Source organism: Martes martes (assembly GCF_963455335.1).
Source record: "Martes martes genome assembly, chromosome: 9".
Lineage (NCBI taxonomy): Eukaryota > Metazoa > Chordata > Mammalia > Carnivora > Mustelidae > Martes > Martes martes.
Window position 1 is genome coordinate 17,835,022 of NC_137896.1, and position 25,355 is coordinate 17,860,376.

General features: G+C 60.5%; 2 protein-coding genes across 5 annotated transcripts; one reads left to right on the forward strand and one right to left on the reverse strand.

Moving 5' to 3' along the window:
• Positions 1 to 762: 762 nt before the first annotated feature.
• Positions 763 to 6,107, forward strand: EMILIN3 (elastin microfibril interfacer 3; the record flags this gene model as incomplete). Of its 2 annotated transcripts, none has more annotated exons than XM_080813474.1 (4): positions 763 to 926; positions 1,977 to 2,099; positions 3,183 to 3,434; positions 3,869 to 6,107. In XM_080813474.1, 4 exons carry the CDS (start codon positions 763 to 765, stop codon positions 5,520 to 5,522), a joined length of 2,193 nt encoding a protein of 730 aa, XP_080669600.1. In that variant the 3' UTR covers positions 5,523 to 6,107. The 2 variants fall into 2 exon arrangements, with proteins under 2 accessions (XP_080669600.1, XP_080669599.1); XM_080813473.1 differs by having other exon boundaries at positions 3,183 to 3,406; positions 3,736 to 6,107.
• Positions 6,107 to 22,482, reverse strand: LPIN3 (lipin 3). Of its 3 annotated transcripts, none has more exons than XM_080813472.1 (21): positions 22,381 to 22,482; positions 19,077 to 19,215; positions 18,740 to 18,939; positions 17,338 to 17,433; positions 16,077 to 16,342; positions 15,805 to 15,897; positions 15,339 to 15,459; positions 14,827 to 15,169; positions 13,931 to 14,030; positions 13,646 to 13,806; positions 13,142 to 13,235; positions 12,974 to 13,043; positions 11,315 to 11,407; positions 11,195 to 11,238; positions 10,356 to 10,494; positions 9,238 to 9,386; positions 8,967 to 9,053; positions 8,380 to 8,532; positions 8,086 to 8,200; positions 7,902 to 8,005; positions 6,107 to 7,706 (listed from the first exon to the last, which is right to left on the reverse strand). In XM_080813472.1, exons 3-21 carry the CDS (start codon positions 18,929 to 18,931, stop codon positions 7,562 to 7,564), a joined length of 2,565 nt encoding a protein of 854 aa, XP_080669598.1. In that variant the 5' UTR covers positions 18,932 to 18,939; positions 19,077 to 19,215; positions 22,381 to 22,482; the 3' UTR covers positions 6,107 to 7,561. The 3 variants fall into 3 exon arrangements, with proteins under 3 accessions (XP_080669598.1, XP_080669596.1, XP_080669597.1); XM_080813470.1 differs by having other exon boundaries at positions 16,062 to 16,342; XM_080813471.1 differs by having other exon boundaries at positions 16,062 to 16,342; positions 18,740 to 19,215.
• Between the last annotated feature and the right edge of the window lie 2,873 nt (positions 22,483 to 25,355).

Below are 25,355 nucleotides of genomic sequence, written 5' to 3' on the forward strand. Positions count from 1 at the left end.
CCTGGCCCCCGACTGGGCAGCAGAGGGTTAGTTGAGGATGCCACGGGGAGGGGTCGCCCCAGAGTTAGTTATCAGTTGTCCTGGGCATCTCCAGGCAATGACGCTGTGAGGAGGCACAGTTAACCAACGGGGACCTTCTGGGGCCTGTTCCAAGGCGGTGGCTGCGGAGGTGTTGCTGGGGCGCCCCCAAACAGGGTCATCTCAGTTGCAGAGCCTGGGCCTCGGTCTGTCCGCATGCCAGGGCTTTGAAGAGCCGTGCGCCCCGCGGGGTGGGGGTGGGGGGGCGTTCCCCTGGAGCCCGGGGGGGTCTGGCCGCACTTCTCCGCTGCGCACGCGGGCGACCGTGGAGGATGGGTGTGTTTCGGGGCCTCCCAGGGCGCGACGGCCTGCGCTCCTGCCATCCCGGGGCTGCTCCCTCCTTCGCCTCTCGCTTGCAGGCGGCCCCTCGGGCGTCGGCTCGGGGCTGGGGCGGGGGGCTGGCGCCCGAGAGGGGGCCGGCAGAGGCGAGCGACTCGGCCCCAAGTTTATGCTAATCCGCGCAGAGCCCGCCTCCCGCCTCCCCTCCGCGGCCCCAGCCGCGAGCAGCGCCGGCCACTCGGCGGGACGCAGCCGCTGCGAAGCGCCAGGCGGCCTGGCCAGCGAGCTCCGGGGGCCGCGAGCGGCGGCGGGACCCGGGCGGGAGGGCGAGCTGCGGGGCGGCGCGGCGGGGGAACGCCGGGCGGGGGCCCCCGCACGGGGCCAGGTGGAGAGCCGCGGGCCGCGATGGGCCGCCGCCTGCCGGTGTGGCTGTGCGCCGTCGCGGCGCTGCTCTCGGGGGCGCAGGCCAAGGGCACCCCGCTGGTCGCGCGGCCCGCGCCGCCCGGTGCCCCCCGTTACAGCCTCTACACGACGGGATGGCGCCCGCGGCTGCGTCCGGGGCCGCACAAGTAAGCGCGGGCCGCGCCCGGGCGGGAAGCGGGCGGGATGGGGCCCGGGCGGCGTTCCCACCTGCGCGGACCGTGCGCGCGGGAGACGGGGGCTCCGGGCACCCGAGGCCGAGCCCCTGCCGGGCGGGCGCCCCACGCTCCGGGAGGCTGCGGGACCGGCGAAGAAAAATAAGCCGAGGGGGCCTGGCGCGGCGGCTGGGACCTGGCAGTGCCCGCGGAAACCTTTCCAGCGAAGTAACATTTTCCAGCTGCGCTGTGTGCAAACTCCCGGCGCAGCGGACCAGGTGGAGGGAGAGGAGGGAGGGCCGCCCGCGCGAGGCACACGCGGGACTCCCCCATGCATTCCCCCGCGCGGGGGGCCCCCCTTCTCTCCTCTGCCCCTCCAGGTAGGAGATGGGAGCCCAGCGCCCTGCAGCCCGCCCCCTCCCGCCGTTAGCCTGATCCCAGCCACCCCTTGGGGAACTCCAGCGTGCTGGGGCCACAGAATTGGTGGTGGCTCCTGGGTCCTGGGCCCGCCTGTGGCCCCAGAGCCCACTAGCAGCCCGTTGGCGGCTGGCTTTTGCCAGGCCGCTACCGCCCCAGCCCTTGTAGCTTGTGAAGGTGGCTCTTGCCTCCCTGGGGGCCTGTTTCTTGTCTTTAGTAGCCAGTGGCTTGGGAACTGGTCCCAGTCAGGTGAGTTAGGGGCTCTAGCTGGAGTGCTGGCTGAATTGGACCGCAGGAGAGTGCTAAGCCTATAGATGACATTCAGCTTGCCTGGTGCATCAGAGCAGGCGTCCTGGAAAAGGCAGTAGAAGAAATGATCAGAGAGCAAGAACCAGGAGCAAAAGATGGAGATGGGTGGGCTGGAGCCTACAAGATGGCTCCATTTCCCAAGGAGTCAGGGGAGTAAGGGTGGGAAGTGTGGTCTCCTAGGAACAAGGAGATGGGAGAGAAGAGAGATGGGGATCTGGTCCCCCGGGGAGGCCCCAGATGAGGAAGGCACGTATAGGATCCTCAACAGGCCCGGCAAAGGCCGGATAGTCCAAGGATGCTGGCTGTTCCCCCTTGCAGGGCCCTCTGCGCCTACGTGCTGCACAGGAACGTGACCTGTGTCCTACAGGAGGGAGCAGACAGCTACGTGAAGGCCGAGTACCGACAGTGTGGATGGGGGCCCAAGTGCTCCGGGACAGTCACGTGAGTGCACCCCCATCCCGCCCACTCAGGACTGCTGGGCAAGAGCCCCAGGCCTGCCTTCCTCCCAGAGTGGCAGCCAGCGCCACAAGAGGGTGTAGCTCCTTAGACTCCCATGCAGGCCAGCTGGAGAGGGCCGGGGAGGACACATGGCAGGTTCAAGTCAGGGCCCACAGTGGGGGGCACAGGAGGGTTCCCAGAAGACACATAGAACGAGGCAAGGAAGAAGCAGTAGAGGCAATGAGGGTTGGAGGTGATCAGAGAGGGCAGAGGGTCACACCGACAACCGTGGTGCCAAAGGGGCCCTGGGAAGACCCAGGGAGGGCTGAGGGGACGGTGGAGAAGGCTGGCCAAGGGTGAGGATCAGAAGGCAAGTTGCCGGAGCTATGTGAGGGCATGTGGGATGGTGCACAGGTGTGATGCCCAGGGCTGTACTTAGAGACGTTCAAGTGCATGTCTGAAAACAATCGTGAAAAGGTACATGGCTGGGGTGGGGCTGGGGAGTAGCCCTGGCCGGGCCTGACCCGTACCCCTGGGCCTCCCTTCTATGCTCAGAATCAGAGGTGCCATCTACCAGCCTGGGTGGCCACAGCTGAGTTCCCAGAGTAGATTAGGAAGGGGTAGAGAGAATGAAGGGGACTGATGGGAGCCAAGAGTGGCCCCAGTACCCTGAGAAGGGCTGCCCACCCCAACTCCCGGGCAACACCCACTTGCACACCCATAGGGAAGGAGCCAAGGTCGTGTCAGGATTTTTCCAGGTATAGCCAAAGCCAGAGTGGGATTTCTGATGGCACCGTGAGCTAAACGGGGTCCAAACGGGCCTTGGGGACACTGGGGCTAAATCCCTGCTAGTGTTCTTCCCAGGCAAACAGGATGGGGTGGTGCTTCACCTGTACCTGCTCCTTAACCCTTCTCTGACTCTCTCTGCAAAGCCCGCCTCCACCCCACCATCCTGTCACCTTATACGCAGAAAAAGGAAAAACTCAGGCAGCAGTGTGGAGGGGGGCAGGGAATCCAGATCTCCTGGGAGCCCGCAGCCTCAGCCCGCAAGTACAGGGTCCTGCCCCATCCCCCTCCCTGGCCCAGGTACCGCACAGTGCTCAGACCCAGATACAAGGTCGGCTACAAGACCGTGACAGACCTCGCCTGGCGCTGCTGCCCTGGCCTCACGGGAGAAGGCTGCCCCGAGCACCTGACCGACCACGGGGCCACCCCAGCCCAGCCAGAGCCTGAGCCCCAGATTCCCTCAGGGCAGCTGGGCCCAGGGCCCCGGCTGCCTTCTTCTGGCCCAGCGGCCTCCAGCCCCTATGGTGAGTCGGCCCACAGAGGCCCTGCCAGGTGATCAGGTTTCTTGGGGCTGGTGGGGAGGGGGTCAGACCCAAGCAGGCTGAGCTCTGGCAGGGCTGGGGAGGGTGCATCTCGCGCTGGGCTTGAGGCAGAGCTCACAGAACTCACAGAGACTCTGCGCCGCCCACCGCGCGCCAACCCCCCCCCCCGCCCCCCACACACACACAAGCTAAGAGATGCTCGGTGGGAAGGTCAGCTTAGAACAGGAACTCTCTCGGGTAGCCTGGCAACAGGACAGCTGGAGGGAGGTGGGCCAGTGATGGCCCTAGGGTTCTCTCCTCCTCTTTCCCAGGAAGGAAAGGCCCCGGGCTGTTTGGTGAGCGGCTGGAGCGCCTGGAGGGTGACGTCCAGCGCCTGACACAAGCGTACGGTACCCTCAGTGGCCTGGGGACCGGCCACGAGGACCCCAACAGGATGACTGGTAGTCCAAGGCTTCCTGCCGCCCCCGTGGGCTTTGGGGTCATCTCCGAGGGTCTCGTGAAGCCCAGAGACAGAGCTGGAGGGCCACTTCCGCCCCCCTTGGACGAGATCCTGAGCAAGGTGACGGAGGTGAGCAACACGCTGCGGACCAAAGTGCAGCTGCTGGACGAGGTGCATGGGCTAGCCCTTGGCCATGAGGCTCATCTGCAGCGGCTGCGGGACGCCCGGCCATCTCCACTCACGTCGCTGGCGCTGCTGGACGAGTACGTGGACCGACGGCTACACCAGCTCTGGGGGAGCCTGCTGGATGGCTTCGAGCAGAAGCTCCAGGGGGTCCAGAGCACCTGTGACCTGCGGGTGCAGGAGGTGAGGCAGCGGTGTGAGGAGGGCCAGGCGGCCAGCCGGCGGCTGCACCAGAGCCTGGACGGCCGCGAGCTGGCCCTGCGCCGGGAGCTGTCGCAGCTCGGGACCAGGCTGCAGGGCCTGAGTGCGGCGGGCGGGAGCAGCTGCTGCGGCCGGCTCGCCTTGATCAGCGCCCGCGTGGACAACCTCGAGAGGAACCTGCGGGCGGTCACCGAGGCCCAGAGGGGCCATGGCCCCCTCACCAGGGACGAGCTCGAGCGGCTCTCGGCCGCTATGCTCGATGGCCATGTGGATGGGCTGCTAGAGGGCCTGGAGACCCTCAACGGGACGGAGGGCGGGGCACGAGGCTGCTGCCTGGGGACGGAGGAGGGGGCCTGGGAGGCGGGCGGCTTCAGAACATCGCTGGAAGAGCGTGTGCAGAACCTAGAGGAGCGCCTGGTGACCCTGGCGGGGGAGCTGAGCCCCAAGAGCACCCCCCCAGGCAGGTCAGCCCGGCCCCTGGTACAGACAGAGCTGGCCGTGTTGGAACAACGGCTGGTCTCCCTAGAGACCTCGTGCACCCCCGGCACCACCTCAGCCATCCTGGACAAGCTCGAGGCAGAGGTGAAGGCCTGGCAGAGCCGGAGCGAGGCCCTCCTCCGCCAGGTGGCCAGCCATGCCACCCTGCTCCGGCAGCTCAACGGCACCGTGGCCGAGGTCCAGGAGCAGCTGGCAGAAGCGACCGGCCGCTCTCTTCAAGGCGAGATCACCCTGCTCAAGGTCAACCTGAACTCTGTGAGCAAGTCCCTCACGGGGCTCAGCGACTCCGTCAGCCAGTACTCGGAGGCCTTCCTGGCCGCCAACTCCTCCCTGGACGAGCGTGAGCGCAAGGTGGAGGCTGAGGTCCACGCCATCCAGGAACAGGTCAGCAGCCAAGGCTCTCGGCTTCAGGCTGGCCACAGGCAGGTCCTGAGCCTGAGCGGGGAGCTGGAGCGACTCAAGGCCGGCGTGGCCGATGTGGCCGGCGGGCTGAGCCGCTGCCAGGACACAGCTCAGGAACTGCGGCACGTGCTGGGTCACTTCGACCGGAGGGTGGCTCAAGTGGAGGGGGCGTGTGGGAGGCTGGGCCGACTGGCGGCAGGCCTGGACCACTTGCCCACCGAGTCGCTCAGGCCCAGGGAGGGCCTGTGGGGCTATGTGGACCAGCTGAATCGCACGATGGCTCAGCACACGCAGGACATCGCCCGCCTCCAGGATGACCTCCTGGACTGCCAGGCCCAGCTGGCCGAGCAGGCGCGGCCCCGGCCAGCTGACTAGGCAGGCCAGACAACCCAACCCCGGATCCCACCAACCCTGGGGATACCTCTCGAGCCCAGCCTTGTCCAGCAGTGAATCCCAGCCTCCCTGGGCCAGCGTGGATGCCACTTCAGAGGCCGTGGAAGGAATAGCCATGGTCCAGCTCCATAGGACTGTCCCAGCCACAAAAATCAACACTCAGTGCCGTACCAACTGGACAATTCAGGATCGTGGCCAAGGCAAGGACATCATGCCTGAAGGCCAGGGCGGACCTGAGTGACCTCACAATCCAATGTGCACGTTGCTCTTCCGCAAAAACACCAGGGGCAGCACCTGGACAAACACCCACAGGCCCAGCCACCTGTCTGCATCTCCCCTGGTCCCTGGGCAACAGCCCCCACCCTGTGGAGGCTTCTGGTTCTCTTGTCTCCTTGACTTCTCTCCCTAGCCGTCTGGGCTTATTTTCTGCAGGAAGGTGGCACCCACTGGCACTGTCCTCACACCTGGCAGCTTTGTGGATACAGTTTCTGAACCAAGGACCAGAGGTTTCCAGCTCTCCCCGTCCTCTGGTCCTTCCGGACAGAGCAGAAACACAAACACTCAGCTGAGAGTTCTTTTTATTCCTTGGGACCCTCCTCTTGGGTGAGGGCTTTCTTAGGCAGCTGTACATTCCCTGAGAAAAGGACCGGCCCCAGACCATCTGTTTCGAGACCCACATCAATTTATCCTTTTCCTTCTCTTTCCCAGAGATGCCTCAGGGCCTCTGGTCCCCACAGCCTCCTCTCCTTTCCATTTGTGGGGGAATCCTGCCCACCCTCCCCCCCAGGTTAGGGCCTGTCTGCAGAGTAGATGTCATGGTCTAAAATGAGGCCAAACTCTGAACAGAAAGGAGAAAAAGGGCTCTAGGCCTCAGCTTGCAGCATCCGAGCAGAACCCCAGTCCCACCTGGGTGTTCACTAAGTGGTGAGAAACTCAGGTCCAACACCGTCAAGAGACAACCTGAAAACAGTGTTCATGCGGCCTGCAGAGCTCCCAGAGACCCTGATGCCCATCTCTGCTGACGCTCCTGGCCTCAGTTTCCCCACAGCCGCACAGCCCTTCCTGTGCTACGTTCCAGGTCTCTATACTCCTGCCTTCTGGTTTCTTCCCGCCACTGTGGTGCTGTTGGGGGAGGGCAGGCCTGGATTAAAGCTTTTAGCCTGTCTAAAGGTATTTTCTTCCCCAAGGACACTAGGCTGGAAGGCTGCAGTGGGCTGCCAGCCCGGCTTCCTACAGCCCCTCAGGCAGGAGCTCGCTCAGCAGCTGTGTGGGCGCTGGATGGACTGGCCAAGTCTAGGGCAGGAGGGCAGGTCACCCCCCCCCACCCTGGCAGGGTTTGGGGCCGTGTCCTTGGGGAGGTGCTCAGAGGCGCAGGAACAGCAGCTGGGTACAGGCGAGGCCCGGTGGGGAGCCACACACCTTCAGCCCTCCCACTGCTCTGGAATCCCCGCTCCTTGATATCTGAGCTCCCAGGCCTGGGGTGTGCTGAGATCCTGGAGGACAAGGGAGAGCAGTGAGGGCCGGCTCAAGAGCTGTGGGAAGGGCCCGGGGTTGTGCAAGGGTCTGGCTTCAGAGGGTATGGTCCATGCCGTCCCCACGCTGCTCGGCCACGCCCCACCGCTGCCGCCAGCCCCTTCCTGTGCAGACGGGTCTTGAGCCTCACAGGCCTTCGTCGTCTCCCTGTCCTATCAGGAGTCGAGGCAGTGTGCTGGGGTGACAGGGACAGGGATGTCAAGGGCATGGAGAATCCCGCAAGGGCCCGGGTCATTATCATTTAATTGCCACCGGGCAGTTAAGAGCCTGGAGCAGCCCACCCGCCCCCCGCAGATCGCAGATCGGCTGGGGAAGGCAGGAGATAGGACAGACAGGAGAGAGGGCCTCTGTGTCTGCCAACACGCCCTCAGCCCCCTCCCGCCCTTCCGTGGACCGGCCCTGTGGCGGCCAGCTTCCAACCTCCCACTCCCCGGGACACCCAGTCAGTTCTGGGCCTGGCCAGGGAGGAGGGGGCAGCGGGGGCCGGTTCAGGGCAGGGCATCGAGGTCCACAGTCATCAGGGGCTCCCGCCAGTAGCAGAAGCTGCTGTATTCAGGATGGGCCAGGTCTGTGCTGGGGCCACGGGCCACAGGTGGGAAGAGGAGCTCAACCACCTCGCCCAGCCGCTCATACCTGTGGGCAGAACAGGGTCAGCACCAGGAGCCTGAGCGGCCACCAGGCCCCCGCCCCCATCACAACAGGCAGAGATTGTGTGTCCCCCCCACCCCCCGGCACCAGGAGCCCTGGGTGGAACTGAGACCCAGGGAGAGGCTGGGGCATGGGGATGTGGGAGGGCATTGGGGGACCCATGACAGGGTTGGGCCTCACGTGGATTTGTGGTTCTTCATGAGCTCCTGGATGAGCTCTCCCCGGGGGTTGACTGTGAAGATGCGAGATTCAGGGAGTCCCACCTGCCGGTAGGCAGTGACATCCTGTGGGGGACACGGAGGGGCTGGTGGGCTGGGGGACAGGGAGGAGGCGGCCTAGCCCAGGGGGGAGGGGACATACTCACGTTGGGCCGGTTCCCAAAGGCAGCATAGAAGGGTTGTTCGTTGGGCAGGAACAGCTGCCGGATGTCACTCAGGCAGGCAATTTTGAACACCTCTGGTTTCTTCTCAATCACCTCCCTGGGGCAGCCGGGGCCACGGGCAGGAATGGAAACCAAGGAGGGGCAGCCATCAGAGGAGGGCAGGGTCAGGGGACATGCGGTCAGACTTAACTGACACCCAAGCAAGGCCTGAAGCCGGCCTGGCCTGAAAGGGCAACAGGCCTGTCACTACCCCCGCAAGGTCCCCTGGGCTTGTACCTGTGGAGGGCGGAGAAGAGGCTGCTGGGAGACAGCAGGATAGGGCCCTTGGGGAGGCCGCAGCCCCGCTCGCTCACCCACCGCAGGTAGGCCTTGGTGAGGTCAGCCATGCCAATGGCCCGTGCCGAGCAGTACAGGAACTTGTACCCGTTTCTGGAGACGGGGGGTGGGAGTGGCGAGAGCTGCCGGAGACCAGCCGTTCCCCATCCCCCCATCCCCCTTGGCTTCGGCCCGCTCGGCCCAACCCCAGGGCTCTGGCCTTCAAACCCAGAGGCCTTTGCAGGGAGGGGACTTAGGGGAAACATCAAGGTAGAGGTGGCCTCAGGAGCTGTCCCAGGGAGGAGTACGGACGACATCCCGAGGCCCAGGTCTGTAGGCCTTCCCTCCACCACGAAGACCAGCAGTTGACTCAGAGGTCAGACAACAGGAGACAAGTGTTTCACGGGAGAACAGAACACCATCCAGGGACATGCCCAGGGTTTCTTCCCCCGTGGGTCCCCAAGCCTGGCTTCCGGGGCAAGGGCTGTGGTGGCTTCAGACATCCTGTCATTCCCTCCCTGGGGCCCTGCCCCAGCCCAGGCACTCACAGGTGGATTTTGTGGTAGAGACTGGTGATGCCCTGGTGCGTCCAGTCTTTCCCTAGCTGGGGCAGAATGTGGCCCAGAGCATCCGACCTAGTGCCACAGAAGAGGGGTCGCTCGGAGGCAGCCCCGCGTAGCCCTCGTGTTCCACCACCCCCAGCTCCCAGGACGGTGTGCTGGGGGTGGGGGGAGGGCCTTTCTTGACGTCCCCCTTCCCCCAGCATAGAGGAGGCCAGTCCCAGGCCCTCCCTCTCTCCCCTGGCCAACCAGGCCTCACTTGGTAATGGTCCCGTCGATGTCCGAGATGACCACCTTGTCGTCCCACTTCCACAGATAGATGGTGGCCCTGCACCGGCAGGTGCCCTGGTACTGGGTGGTCACACTGAAGACCACGTCATTGGCACCTTCTTGCAAGTTCAGGCGCCGCTGGGGCCGGGCAAAGGGTGGGGGGGGGGGAGCTGTGATCTGCCACAGCCTGGCGTGTCCACCCTTCACCCCCCCAAACCATGGTCTCTGATCCCCACAGGCTTCTCGTTGCCCTCTTCCTCCCAACTCAGAGAACCTGCCTGAATTCATCAGAGACAGCTACACGCAGACACATCTGGACGGGTGGAGGGCAGCCTCGGGGAGTGAGGGTGTGTGGCATGTTGGTCACGGCCTGCTCAGGCCCAGACACAAGAGTCCTCACCTCCTTTCCTACCCCGCCGGGATGGAGCTCACAGGCCATGACTCCCACCCAGGCTGCTCAGGTCAGCCCTGTGTCTGGCACCGTCCTGGCACAGAGACACCCCATTCCACAGAAGGGACCTTCTGGAGATCCTCACAGGAAGCCTCCTGCCTGGGGCTAGGGCACTTGTGACATCCCTCCAAAGGGACATCTAGCCTTATCCTTGGTCCTTAGGGAAGAATCAGGGCAGCTCTCAGCCCAGCCGCTGACCAAGGCTCCTGGGCCCTGGCTGGCTCCAAGGTGGGTGTCACACCGGGGTACCACGGAGACGGTGGCTGCTCTGTACCAGGCTGCACCTCCCTGATGGAGCCCCACTTGGGGGCCCGGACTAAACTCAAAGACAGGACTTAGGGGCAGGGATGGCCTAAATCCAAGGGGCCGCATCAGCCTTTGATTCCTTCAGAGTGGCCTCCAAGAGCTGACCCAGAACTGGCAACCGACCGCAGGTAGATCCTTTAAGATGGCATAGAGAAGACTTTCCCCATAAGACATCCAGCAAAGAAATAGACTCGTGCGTAAAGTGAGGCCTTGGCCCAAGGCTTTGAAGCAGAAGCTTCCAGGGAGACTGCCAAGGGGACAGATTCTGGGCTTTGGGAAACTCAAGTCCCTAGAAGCTGAATTATCTCAGCCCTGGGCCCCTGCCCGAACACAGCCTCGCACACACTCACGATCTGATTGGAGGAGAGCCGGAGGGTCTTCTTGTAGGTGGGAGTGTAGGCGGGAGGCGAGGGTGGCAGAGAGGGGGCCTCCAGGATCACAGGGCTCTCCGGGGCTTCATCCTCACTACTCAGGACATCAGTCTTCTCCCTGCAGGCAGCCCGGCTCTCAGGCCACTCTCCCCAGCCAAGGCCCTACACGCCCGGTAGAGCGTCACCCCTCAGCCCAGAGCACAAGGAACCTGGTGCCGGTCTCTGCCCCTCCAGAGGATCAGAAAACCCCCAAGGTGCCCCCCCATTCAGAGAGGGGGGACAGGGGGGCCTGCAGTATGCACTCCGAAGGGGCCACAGAACTGCAGCAGGGAAACCCAGGGCTCCCAGCCCTCAGCACACAGCAAGGATAGCCTCGGAGATGTTTTTCTGTAAAACCTCAGGGTGCATCTTAGGGTTTATTACCCATCCCACCTGCTTTGGCTTCAGCTGACCTGCCCTTGGTCATCCCCCACCCAAGCCTGGGTGTTCCGGTCACTTGAGAGGTGAAGAAGGCAAGGTCAGCCTGCCCCTGGCAAAGAGGGGAGGCCCCGCCCCTCCATAAGGCAGTAGGCCCTTGTCTGGGCCGGGAGTCTGGGTATTCGGTTCCCAGCTCTGGGACTTCTGGTGTAGCTCTAGGCCTCAGTTTTCCCATCTGTGAAACGGGGACATTTCTCAAGACAAAGAAAGGGTGTAGAAGTGATTGGGGAGTGACAAAGAACCATAGCTGGGGAGAGATGCTGGCGCCGCCCCTGCCCCCACGGGGATCTCCCCGAGGCTCGGCTCCAGCTGCAGAGCTCCGGGCAAGAGATCCGGCTCACCCCTGCTGCTCCCTGGCCGTGGTTTTCTCCGTCTGGGCACCGCGCTGTGGGAGGACCAGACATCCAGTGAGCCCCGCCTCCTGCCTGTGCTGCCCACACCCTTTGACCACGGCCACTCACCTCCTCGGCTGGGAAGTCCCGGCGTCGCCAGGAAAACCACCACCGCCCACCCTTCCGGGGCATCTTCTCTTTCTCCAGTTTGTCCACGGTGCTCTATGGGCAGATAAAGGCCATGGTGTTTTTTCCTGCACCACACAAACCTACCTTTCGTCGCCCCCACAAACGCAGAGTCTGGGGCTGATCCTAGAGCGAGGCGCTGTCCACGTCTGGAAGCTGAGGAAGCACACCCAGCTCCATCCTGGGGCTCCAAGCAGGGACTCAGGGAGCTAAGCACAGCAGACCAAGGGCCATTGCTGCCAATCCCCACTCTACCTCGGCCTGACCCCCAGCTCTAGCCCAGCCTCGGCCTGGCCTCCAGATCCTTGGGCTGGTCATGGTTCCTAGAGTAGCTGAAGGCCATGCTTTGGGAGCTTCTCAGAATCTAGTACTGTGTGATGCCACCAAGTGACAACAGGAAGAACAGTCTATCGCCAGGGCTCTCTTCAACCCCCAAGGTCAGGGACCCTATCCCAGGCTCGGCCTCCCTCTCTCCGAGTTAGCACGGCTGTCTGGTGGGGCCAACGCGACCTGGGGAAGATGCTGATTAGATTCAGGCTAGGCAGCCCCAGGAGGAGCACCGGAGAGCCCAGGCCTGGGCCCACCCAGGAGATATATCAGCGTCCCACAGACAGAAAGGGGAACCCAAGTTAGGAGGACATGACCTGGAGGTGGGTCAGCCACGGTACCCCCTTGAGCTGGAAACAGCCTGGGGGAGTCTCCGAGGGGCCTCAAGGGTTGGATGTGTCTGGGGGAGGTGAGGAGAGCCAAGCAGGAGAGTAACCGTCCTCCCTCCCACAGGCTCTGGTCCTAGCTCGGACCCATAGCCAGCCAGAGGACAGAGCCGAGTGTCACCCGAGGGGGATGCCAGCTGTCAAAATCTGGTTGGTGACATTCTTGGGCAAGTCTAACTAATTGAAGAACAAAGGGCCAGATGGGGCTGGGGGGCGCAGATCAGGATGAGGGGGGCAGATGCAGGTCTGTGAGGGTAGAAGTTCTGGGAAGGACTGAAAAGACTAGGTTCCTTCCCACCTCTGAGGATCAGCACATGCTGTTCCCTGCCCCTCATCTGCTTACAGATTACTCATCCTCCAGCTCTCTGCAGGGGCCATGTACTCAGAAAACCCCCGTTTAGCCTCTCGAAGCAACCCAGCCCCTCCTCCTCAATACTCACGGTTGGATTTCATATTCATCTGGCTGAGTCTTACGATTAACCGTCTTTCTAGGAGGATGTGACTGTGCCCAGCCTGGGCCTGGCATACAGCAGGTACTCAACGGATGCCGGCCAATCAAGCAAGCAGTGCCCGAAGTCCAGCCCGGAGAGGTGCTTGGGTAAGAGAAGGACTGGGCCCTCTGTCTCCCAGGCCTCATCTCTCAGATCTAAAAGCCTCCTGTGGAAGGTTATCATCCTCCCCCGGTGTACCCTGAGCTCAACGCCAACCCTGATAGGATTCAGCCAGGCCAGGATGGGGCTTTGTCCACATGGCATGGGGTGAGGCTTCAGGGGCCCTCGGTTGCCCCTCTCAGCCCAGGCCCGTCTCTGCCCACTCTCCACTTCTTGGCCCAGGGCCCCGTGGCTGGGCCTACTTTCCTCAGCAGGCCCGGTGGTGCTCTAACCATTACCTTGGGCAAGTTCCTCTGGAAGGCTTGCAGGGAGAGGATCATGGGGGCGGCCACAGCCCAGTTATAATGCCTGCAGAGATAGAACAGGGAGTCGGGGCTGCAGCAGCCATGAGGCAGGGGAGGGCAGGGTGACCCTGGGGCCACCAGGGGCCCAGGCTTGGTACTCACTTCTCATTGATTTTCACCACCAGGTTTGGGTGCTCAAGGAGGCCAGGGTTTTGGACGAGGTCCTGGTAGGAGACGATGTGCTGGTTGAACTTCTCTGGGCACAGAGGCGGAGAGTAAGGAGTGAGGCCCACACATCCGACGGGACCCGCTTCCCCTGCCCCTCCCGACTCCCCCACACTCCAGCACTCAGGCCTCCTGCAGGCTGGGTCTGGGACCCAGCAGGCCTCCTCCCTTCCTGCGGTGTTTGCACCTGCTGTGCCCACCCCAGGCACTCGCAGACCAGCATTCACAGGCTAAGTCACAGCTTAGCGTTAAGTGTCTGGTTCGCAGGGGCCTCGGGAATGTCCTGCCCTCGCTGGCTCCACGGGGCTCCGCGGGCAGAGAAGAGCAAGGGCGCCCACCTCAGCTGCCGCCCCCCCCACACTCTGGGGGCCTCCCCGCCCTCCCCCGGTCCCTGGGCTCAGTGCCAATCCTTGGAAGGGCTCAGGCCTCGGTCAGACATACCCAGGGAGATGTCCCGGCCGTCAGCCAGCCCGCCACAGAGGGAGACCGTGATCATAGCCGCCACGTCCGGAGTGGGTTCTGGCTCCCGTTCGGGGCTGGGGTCGCCCAGGAGCTTCTGGCTGTTGGGTTCACTCCACCTCCTGGGCCCCAGTCCACAGTCACTGGGGGCAGAGGGGCCAACAGTGTTGTGACTACAGGGAGGCTGGGAGGAGGGGCCCACCCCTCTCAGGCCCGTGGTAGACAACCCCTGGCCCCACGGACCCCCACCCCAAGACACCCAGACACCTGCGGGGGAAGTAAAGGGCTGCATTCTCAGAATCCAGAGAGGGCAAGTCGTCCAGATAGATGTCACTGGGGCCCAGGTGCTGGCTTCTCTTCAGGGGGCCTGAGGGCAGAGGGGACACCTCTAGTCCTAACACGTGCTTTGTAGCATGAGCCCGCGGTGTCCCCTTGTTTTTTAACACCCTAAAGCAGCACTGTCTGGTAGAACTTTGGGGGATGGTAGAGACGTCCCCATCTGCCTGCCCAGTACCGCTAGCCACGCACCACTATCAGCACACTGAAAATGCAGCGTGACGGAGACATGGAATGGTATATGTTATTTAATTTCCATTAATTTTAACTACACTTTACATGACCATATATAGCCAGCAGCTACTGATTTGAGTCCTAGAGCCTTCCCACACTCCTCGGATAAACCCTGGCTCCTGCGCCAGGAATGGTCTAGCATCTGCTCATCTTGCCGGCTTCCTCCCCCAACCCTGCCTTGCTCAAGACACACCAGCTGCCTCCCTTCCTAGACAAGCAACCTCGCTCCCGCTTCAGGGCCTTGACACGTGCTCTTCCCTCGGCCCCGAATTCTCTCCCCTTGATCCTCACTTGGCTGGGTCTTTAATGCTCGCGTCTCAGTTCATGCATCCCCCACTCGGAGAGGCCTTCCCAGCCGCGTGATTTAAATAGCCTCCGTGCCCACCGACTCTGTCCTGTGTCACCCATGACATGTTCTTCCCCACTTACACATGCTTCGTCTAGCTCCCTCACCGCGAGCCTGTGAGGGCTGGTGCCAAGCATGGTGCCAGGCACACAGTAGGTGCTCAAAACATGCTTGAAGTACCAGAGTCCACCCGGGGGTGATGTGAGGCCAGGGAAAAAGCCCTGGGAGAGGGCCAACCATCACTCACCTTTCCCCCCAGAGCCCCCCTCTGGCTGCCTGGCGGTAACCGGGCCCTCCAGGGCGGCCCAGCTCCAGGATTTCGAGGGAGGGGGCAGGCCTGCCTCCCTGCTGCTCTGAGGCTTGGTCTGCTTTCTCTCAGGAGTGGGGAGAGGGGAGCCCACCAGAGCAGGAGGGTCCACATCTGTAGGAGGAAGGTCGGCACCAGCCTCTGCTTGCAGGATCAGGGTTCCCGAAGGGTCCGCACCGGCCACAGACGCGGAGGGGGTGCTGGGTTCTCCCTGAGGAGGAGAGGCTGGCCCGGCCCTGCCATCAGCGACCTTCAAGGACTCAGGCCACTCTGCTTTGGCCACCTTCGGTCAAACAAATGGGGGAGGGGAGGGGATGTGAACAATGCAGAGCCTGCCTTCCGCTCCCCACAAGGCCTTGGGGGTCCAGGTCTCAGTCACTGTACTTCTGACCTGCAGGAGACCACCGAGCCCCTGAAAGGCAGAGATGGGAGGCTGACGTGGAGACACTCACCTTTGGCAGCCTCCCCCAGGCCCACTGTATGTGGGACTCAGCTCGTGGGGGGCTGGGTTCAGGGGTCCGCAGCTCCAGCTCCGAGTCACTCTTGGGGGACGCACACCCACCCGGTGGGAGGCTACGAGAAGCAAGAACTTAGAGGCCCTCAAGCCAGCCTGTTGCCCGCCCCCCTGCCCACCCCAGCCGGGGGGGGGGGAATATATTTGTAACACATATTTATGCTTTCGCTGGATCCAGAATGTATAAATACATGGAGAACTCCTACAAACCAACAATAATGAGACAAGCTAGTAAAAAAAAAAAAATGGGCAAAGACTTGAATAAACACTTGGCATAGGAGATGTAGAAATGGCTGGTAAACAAACTAAATGTGTTCTGTGTCATTATTCATCAGGAAAATATAAAGAAACCACTCTGAGACCTTGGCCTTGGGTCTCTGCCTGCAGGCCACCTGGACTCTCACCTGGCCTGGGGGCCCCACTCGCCATCGGAGTAGGGGTAGAAGTCTCTGGCTTGCGGTGAGGACTCCCCTTCTGACTGGACGCTGCTGGGGTGGCTACAGGGAAATCAACGGTCATGGACAGGCCCGGGCACCCCTGGGTAGCAGGGGCTTGGGGAGGTGAAGCCCAGAGAAGTCAAGGCCCCTGTCCAGGGTCACAGCATCAGCAGAGGAAACAGTGCTCAAACCCTGGGTGGTATTCCCACGCCCTTAGACCCCACCTGGTCCGCACACACCCTGAGGGCTCTGGCCTTGGCTTTTCCAGCAGGGACAGCTCACTCTCAGTGCCAGTCTCCAGCTCCTCCGAACTAGAACTGGCTGCCACCGTGTCTTCTTTCCGCCTGGGTTTCCTCCTGCGAAGCCTCTTCTTCCGCCCCGTGGAGGACACCCCCTCAGCGATGGTCTCGGGCTCACTGGCTGTGCTCAGCTGGGAGTCTGAGGGGAACCCAGACAGGTCCCCGCCAGAGATGGGTGATGTGCACAGACGGGGAGGCACGTGTTCCTGTGGGACAGACCAGGGGCTATAGCCTGGGGAGCCACCCTTGCCACCCAATCGTTCTGGGCCCTGCCCGAGCCCCAGGGCCCGGGTGTGAGCTCATCTGGGGTCAGGAAAACAGGCACGGAGGCTGGCCAGAGGCAGCAGCAACATGGGCTTGCAAGGGCCACTGGCGTCCCGGTTCCCTTTCAGAGATGCAGCAGCCGGGTCCGGGGGACAACACGTACCCCTGGAAGATCACGGCAGGCCAGGCTGCCACACAAACCACACTGTCCAGGTAGAACCCTGGACCTTGGCTACTCATTTCTTCCGCCCACACCTACTTTTCCTTTAAGAGTCAGCCAGACATCACCTCCTCCAGGAAGCCTGCCCTGACTAATCCCACCCCTAGTTCCAGCCCTTCATTGCCATGACCATATAGTTCCATCATCTGTTGTTTATATGTGTGTCTCCCAGGCTGGTCTGTGAGCCTCCTTTGCAGACAGGGGTGACCCCTCATCCGAGTCTATTGCAAGGTGTCAGGAATAGGAATAGGGGCTTCATTAAAGTCTGTGCAGCTCAAACTGTTTGAACAGCTCTGCTGGCTTGTGTTGGGCTTTGCCTCCCTTCTGATACACCCCTCTCCTCATCCCTCACCCTTCCGCGTTCTAACTGCACCAAGCCAGCACCAGATCCAGAACAATCCATCTCATGCTTTCCTGCTGCCCACACCCCCCCCCCCCCCAAACATGCCGTAGCACTCTCCTCCTTTTCAGGCTGCCCGGGGAAGGTGTCCTTTTCACCCTCTGGGGGCCAGCTCCAGTGTCCTCTTCTGAGAAACCTTCCCCAACTTTCCCTGGGAAGGAAATCCGCTCTTGCTGGCCCCCTTCCTGATTCTACTCAGGCTCCAACAGCATGCTGGGAGTGTCAGCCCTAGATGATCCTGGATGTTCCCCCAGGGGCAGGTCAGTGACAGGCCCCAACATCCCGCCCAGAGGGGGCAGGTGCCGCAAGGCACTTACATCATCACTCTCCAGCTCCTGAATGAAGAAGGCCTCGCCGCTGTCCCCCAGCTTCATGTGCAAGTCCACAGGCTCCCCGTTGATCTCAATGTCTACCTGTAAAGGGGCGTGGTGGTGCACAGTCCCTACCACTGTCCCTCACCCCCACACTCTAGTCTACCAGCCCCCCGCCCCTACGGAGCACTGTGCTTGCTGGGACTCCTGCCCCCTAGCCGCTGGTGTGCCCGGCTGCCCCCACCCCGAGGGTCTCTGCTCGGGCTCCCCTTTGCAGAGAGGCTGCACTGAGTTCTCACCCCCCCCTCCATTTCCCCATTCTCTGGGCTTTCTGGCATGTACCACTTTCTCAGTATCCTTGTGTCTACCTTGGTTTCTGTTCTTTCTGCCACACCCCATTAGAGAAGACATGACCCATCTTGTCACCACTGTGTCCCCAACCCCCAGAGTGCTTGCTGACTATATGAACAATGGTCCAAATGGCCATTTTCTGGGCACTGAATGGAGAGTTTGAGCTGGACTCTCCCCTTTAACCTTCCAGCAACAATGTATAGTGGTTCCGATCATACCCCCGCTTTATAGACGTGGAAAGAGAGACCCCAGGGGTGTTAAGAAACGTACTGGGAGGTGGCCAAGCGCGGCTGAGAGCCATGAAGTCTGTCCCAGCTCTTCACCACCTAGCTATATGGTCCCCCAGAAGCTGACGCTTTCCTGTTAGGATTCTGGCATGTTCCCAGGAGCCCCAATGTGAAGCAGGCTCCCCGCTGAGCAGAGAGCCCGATGCGGGGCTCGATCCCAGGACCCTGAGATCACGACCTGAGCCAAAGGCAGAGGCTTTAATCCACTGAGCCACCCAGGCGCCCCAGGAGCCCCAATGTGAAGGGGATCTGGACCCACCAAACCTCTTGTCACACTCCAAACCTCAGTGCTAACAAAAAGCTGTCATGTTTGCCTGGACCCAGAGAAGACATCGCAGTTTTCCGAAGGGAGAGAAGCTACCCTGTCAGGTGCCTCCCACGTACCTGGCCGTGGGACATTGATATCAGCTCCTACCTCATTCTCCTGCATCTCCCCTCCAGCACCAGGTAGATGAGAGTGCGCGCCCATTTCCCCAGGTGACGAGACTTACCAAGAACACACAGGGGAGGTCTTAGGAAGCTGGAGCCAGGCCAGATGGCCCCGGGACCAGGGCTACCCCACTGTGCTGCCCCCACAGGAAAATGGGAACCCTCCTGGACTCAAACCCCTAAACCAACCCAAAACTGTTGGAGAAAATGCAAAGGAACAGATGCCTGTCCAGAGCTCGGATCCCCACCTGAGTGAGGTCTAGGCCCTCTCCTGGGACTGCAGGGGCTGCCCTGGCTTTCAGAGCCCACCTTGTTGTGGTCCCCGGCTGGCCAGCACTCACCACCTTCTCCCGAGACCGCAGGACACCCAGCTTGCCGAAGCGCACGTGGAAGGGCGAGCATCGGAAGGAGCCATCCGCCTGCTCCACTACCAGGACGTCAATGCCACCGCTCAGTGTGGCTGGGTTCAGGCCTCGGTATATGTCCTTCATCGTCCCCAACACTGTCCCTGCCAGCTGCCCCACGTAGTTCATGGCTGGTGCTGGCAAATGGAGGAGGTGCTGGTACCAAGGCCAGGTTCATCTCCCTCAGTGGGGAAATTCTGCGGCCCGATCCCCAGGATCCCAAGCATGGGAGGGGCAGACCAGGAGTGGGGGGCAAAGGTCTCCCCAGGCTTACAGTGTGTTGCCCTCGGAGCGCCTTCACAGACAGGTGGCAGCTCTGCCTGCAGGTGTGGGTTCTAGCCCTGGCTCTCCCACCGACCTGCTGTGGGTCCCTTGGGCAGCTGCCTTCCTTCTCCAAGCGCCGATCTCCACATCTGTCAAATGAGAGCACCGGGTAAGGTGATCTGGGGTGCCCTGCGTCTCTAAATGCCATGAGTAATGATAATGACCATGGTTTCAGCGGCAGGGCTCGTTCCATCTTCACAACAAGCTGCGAGGCTGGGCTGGGCGGGTGTCATTATTGCTGTTTACAGACAAGCCAGCTGAGGCTCCGAGCGACTGGCCCAGGACCACAACTAGTAAGGACGGGAGCCAGGACTCAGACCCAGGCCTGTGTGGCTGCAGACCCCTCAGTGTGAACCACTGGGTTGGCCCAACCGCAGGGAAAGGGGCAGGCCAGCACCCCTACCTGACGTAATGGGTGGCATTACGTCTTGATCTGTTAGGCCCAGGGCCCTGCTGGGTAATGGGTGTCGGCCCTAAGGCCGGATCTCGTCCCAGGAAGTAGGGAGGAATCTCAGTTCTTCCAGCGGGGAAGTGGGTTCATCTGTCTTGCTGCTTCCTGGTCTTAGGAGTTGGAAGGGGACTTGTTGTGGCATCATGGCTGATTTGGGGGGAACCGGGGGTAGGGTGCCCCAGGTACCTAAGGCTCTGCCCAGCTCTAGTCTGGGGTCAGATAGTTGAGGGAGGGCATCTCCTATGGCTGGGGGTAGAGTGACCTCCTAGTTTATGGCCCCAAATACCAAATTCCTCCCCAGTTTCCCTGGAACAGGTGGGAATCCTATCCAAGGTCTACAGCCTGACCCCAGTGTCTCTAGGCCACAGTTCTCAGGCCTGACCTCCACTTCTGAGACCCTGGCTCAGTTGGCCAGACCCTGAGACCCACATTCAGGCCTTGGGCTGGCCCCTACCGCATTGAAGCTGCCCCTCCTTCCCCCAGCCAGACCGGTCTCTCTAGCTCTCCCACAGCAGGCAGAGCTGGGTAAGCCAGAAGCAGAAGGCTGTGGCAGCCGTGGAGAAGAGCCAGGGCCGTAACGAGAGCAGCTTCCACGCTGGCACGTTGCCCATGGCACCAGCAGCAGCTCGTGGCCCCTTCTCTGCTGGCCAGGCCAAAGGCCTTCTGTCCCTCTGGCTGCCGGGAGCCAGGCCGTTCCAACTCCACATGGCACTCCCACTTCGCAGACCTTGCCTCAGAACCCCTCCAAGACCACTCCCCAAAGAAGTTAAGGGACTTATAAGCCATAGATGGGGAGGGGCGGGGACAATGATGACTCGCATCCTGGTTTCCTGACCCCATATCATGGTTCCTGCCACCCCACAGTTCCCAAACCACACCACAGTCATCTGCAGGGAGGGCACCGCCCCAGCCCATCTCTGCACAACCCTATAACGTCTTGCCACTTAAGATGTGGGCCGTGGCCCAGCGGCGTCAGCGTCACCTGGGAGCTTGTTAGAAACCTAGAACTTTGCAAACATAAGGTACAACTAGAATTGCTCAAATGAAAACTTGGGATAAAATGAAGCTTTTTGGACCCTGAAAATGGCATTCAAAGTTAATATACAGTTTATCTGCAAAGCACCTTCTGCGTGTTAGGTGAAAACTTCCACTTTGGTTCTTTCCTACCACACCAAATTCTGTGACTAAAGGTCTCAGAAGACAGACCAGGACAGACACATGATGTGCAGGTTTCTAGATCACTGTACCTGGGAGAAGCAGAGAAGACTCCAGAAGCTTCCAGGAATAGAGGAGCAAGCATGGGAGGGGCAGACCACGAGTGGGGGCAAAGGTCTGCCCAGGTGGAGGCTCAGACGTGAGCTCTCTACCCTTCTGAGGACAAAAGAGCTGGGTTGGGCAGTGACAGGTTCAGCCTGACCTTGTACAGAATTTCTCAACTTCAGAACCGTTACCATTTGAGGCTGGACAATCCTTTGCTTTGGGGGCATTATAGGATGTTCAGCAGCATTCTTGGTGTCTACCCACTGATATGACTATTACACCCCTCCCTGCCAGTTGTGACAACCAAATTGTCTCCAAATATTGTCAGATGTCCCCCAGGGAATAAAATTGCTCTTGGTAGAGAGCTACCGAGTGGCAGAGATGGCACCATCTCTGGGGGGCACTGGGTCCTACTGTGATCCAGCCATGGGTCAAGTCACATGCTAGCCTCAGTTTCCCCCTTTAAGAAACAAGGCCCCAATTTTTCAAACCCTCCTCAGCCTAGAATTCATTCCTCCCCGTTCCCCCCACACTACGAGTGAATGTCCTCCACATCTGCCTGCTCAGCATTTGGGGGGGGATTCCAGCGAGCTAAGCCCTGGGCTCCCCTCTCTATCTGTACCCATCTTTGAAGGCATCTGCTCTCCCCCAGGACCCGGCTCTGCCTCCTTGGTCTTCTCCAAAACCTCTCCTTGGCTCCCTCCTATCACCCTTCACCCCAAACTAACATGTCTAAAGTCAAACACTTCGTCTCTCCGAGCTTCGATTTCAGCCTCTGAAATGGGGATAGGGCACGTGTGAGTAATTAATGAGATAATTCACGCAGCATTGCACTGCCCCTGCCCACTGTTGAGAGACGTCTTTCCGTATCATTCGAGGCCCTCTGCACGTTGGTGGCCTGCTGCTTGCAAAGTGAGCAGGCAGACTCCAGGCAGGCCTCACGGGGTGTCCAAGCCTCAGAGCCCACTTTGGGAACACACACAGGCTTCCCAGGCCAGCACACAGCTCCACCACAGGGTCTGACCTCTCAGCCTTTCTGGGTTCCCAGATCTGGGGAAGGGTGAAGGTAGAGCTCTTCTCCTAGGACCAGAAGAAGCAGGAGGATAAGCATTCCTATAGCCCTGGAAAGGAGAAAGCGTCACCCCGGGCTCCCCAGCAGCCGTCCCACCTACTGAGACTCACCCCATCTCCGCAGGGTGAGCAAAGGTCAGACCCTGTTTTGCTACACAGGACACTGAGTACCAGAGAGGGTGGGTGACCTCCCAAAGGTCACACAGCCTGGGGTGAAGCTGGGCCAACCTTCCCTGAGAGGTTTTGGCTTCTTATCTCCTGATCCCATATTCTGAATGCCCGGGGTCCCGCAGCGGCTGGGCCAGGGAGGGGGTCGAAGAGAGACTGGCCCCTCTACCCTTAGCTACCTTCTGATGTCCAGAGATGGACTCAGGCCCGCGGACAGGAAGAAACGTGGGTCAGATGGCAGGACAGATGGGCGGGGCAGGGCTAGGGAAGGGGTACCTCTTCTCAGGCCCGGGTTAGGCCCTACCTGGGGAGCTGCCCACTGGACCTCCGGGATCCGGAGCCGCCGCCCAAGTAGCACGGGGTCAGCAGTAAGTCTCCTCCGCCCCGCACTCAGTCGGAGCTTCCGTCTCCTCTAAGACCGGGTGAGATCCCGGCTCCGCCCCTTCCACGAGCCAAGGCGGGTGTCTGCAGGCCCCAATCCGCCCAGGCTCCACCCCTCGAAAAGACACCGCCTCCGCCCTGGCCTCCGCCCAAGGGCGCCCTTTAGCCTATAGAGGCTGGGAGGAGCCGGAGCTCAGGTCCCGCCCCGCACAGGCTCCACCCCGGGCCCGCCCCGCGCCCTAAAGCAGCTAGGTGGGATGTCCTGGGGCCCTGCCACCTGGATTTTTGAATCGGGCCGATTTAGGCCCTCCTGGCTTTGCTTCCACCTCGCTGTGTGACCTAAGGTAAGTTTTCCCCAACCCGAGCCTGTTTTCTGCTTTGGATTAGCCACCTTGTAGGATTTTCAAGATTACATGAAATGACTGCGCGGCACCTGGCACTCACACGTCCCCTCCTCAGGGGCAGCTTTTCTTGACCGTCCCTGAAACCCCCCTCCCCCACATTACACCCCTTAGACTGGACAGGAGCCTCGCGTTATACGCTCACATAGCCCGGACTTGTAATTTCATATTTGCTTGAATGACTATTTGATTATTGTCTGCCTCCTCATTTGAAGTTGAACTTTGTAAAAGCAGGTCGCGTTCATCCTTACACCCCAACTCCCAGTTCAGTGCTTGACATACAGCAGGAGCTCAATAAATGCCCGCTCCTTCACTCCATCTGTCCGACCGACCGGCAGAGCGGCAGCGGGCTCAGTACTGCAACCGGCCAGCAGAGGGCAGGAGGTGACCAGCTTTCTGACCCAGCTGCCCGTCCTCTCCGCCGGCAGGCGCCACTGGAGGGGACAGGTGAACCTAGGTGCGACGACTTCTGAAGAATCCGTGGGCCCGCGAGCCACGGCCGAGGCGTCGGGCTAGGGCACGACCTTACCCTTCGGATCTGTAGCTCGCGGCCTGACCTGGATCAGAGACCTCTCTGCCAACCCGTATGGATGTACGGATCCTGCAAAGATGCACTGAGAAGAATCAGGAGGTGAGGGAGTTTGCTGTGAAGGGGGAGGGCACCGAGGAAAAGCTTGGGGGGTGGGGCGCAACTGTAAAGACCCCGGCTTAGAGGGTCCTGGGTGGTCGGGAGTGGGAGGTGGTCGCCATTGTTCTGGGACCCAAGATGCCAAGACCTGGGTGGAGTGACTGGCCTCAGGGGTCCCCACTCTAGCAAAAGTCATGTGGTAGCAGTCCTAAACCCAGGCGGAGTCTGGCTGGTATCTCCGAAGAGCCCTGCTGGGAGCAGAGCTATCTGGAGGTGGCCCCAGGGCAGCAAGGCTGGGAACAGACCTATGGAGGTATTATATAGACCCATGATATTTAACCGTGGTTACAGGAATCCCTCAAGCGGGCCTGGGAAGAAAGGAGAGGTCCAAGATTATGGCTACACAGGCCGCAGTCACTCTTCGAAACTCCATTTTCTCATCTGCAAAACGGAGAGAACACCTGCCTTACGACCGTATTGTGACGATTAAAGCAGGTTGAACTACACCAGTGGGTCTCAACCTTGTGTGTGTGTTGAAATCACCGTGCACCGGGATCACCTGGAAAATCTGGGAGTGACTGCAACGTGCGGCCAAGGCTGAGAACTACTGAGCTAAATAAAAAGCGGAACACAGCACAGGGCACACACGAGGCATTCAGTAATGTTTATCACATTAAAAAAATTTTTTTTAAGGAAAGGAGCACATATTGTTTTCATTGTTACTCGTTAGAGAAAAAAAAGAGTTGGTATAAAGGTTGTTGCAGAAATTGGATTTCCGACAGGCTTGTTTCCGGAACTATGAATCATCTGGGATTTGGTGATTATGGGGGTGGGGGAAACCGAGGCGGCCTCTGATAGTATGACTTATCTCAATGCCCAACTGAGCTGAAGGAGGCAGGCGCACCCCCCCCCCCCATTCTAGCTTGCCATTTATGTAACCATTTCCAAGGCATCCTGCGAGCACGCGAGCAGCCTGAGCACTTGTGTTGATCATTTCTGGGGTTAAGGATGGAGGCTATGTTCTCCTCTCTGGGTATACTCAGCAGGTGGGCCTGTACCATTGACAACTGTTTGTTTCTTGAATAACCCACACGCACAGGTGATACCTCCTTCTCTATGGGACTTGGTAACTTTATGTGCTTCATTAAATTACAGCCCAGTGATTACTTACGGTGCCTCACCATTTCTTTGCTGGGCGAACCTGGCATGAAGTGGGAGGACCTGCTCACCCAGACCTGCAGCTGTGACCACTCGTCTTGGCAGCAAGATTGGGCCCGGGAGCAGCTCCTCAGTCACTCCTCGTGGCCTCATTGAAAGGGGAGAAGAGAGGCAGAGGGACCTGTGGCTCACCCCCTCCAGTACGGAGTCATGGGATTGGGGCAGGCCGTTGATGTCTGGCTAGGATTATCAGATTTAGCAAATAAAAATAAAGGTTAAATCTGAAGTTCGGATAAATAACAAAAGTGGGGTTTTTTTTGTTTTTTTGTTTTTTACTGTAACTGTCTCGTGCAATTTGGGACATATTTATACTAAAACAATTTCATTATTTATCTGAACTTCAAATTTAACTGGATATCCTTCATTTTTATTTGCTAAATCTGGCTGCTCTATGCCTGACCAAACAGCCAAGGAAAACCCAGCACAGGGAATTTGCTGCTGTGCCTCCTGCTCAATGTTGCCACATTTAGCTTCCACCTGTCACTGCCCTGCTCCAGAACTGTGCATGGCTCCCATCCACCTCCATAGCACAGCCTGAACTCCCTGGCTGCTGTGCTGGGCCTTGCTCTTCCTCCAGCCCAGCTGACATGCTTGGGCCCTGACCCACATCTACCACTCCTGTTTTCTCTGATGGCATGTGGCCTGCCTACT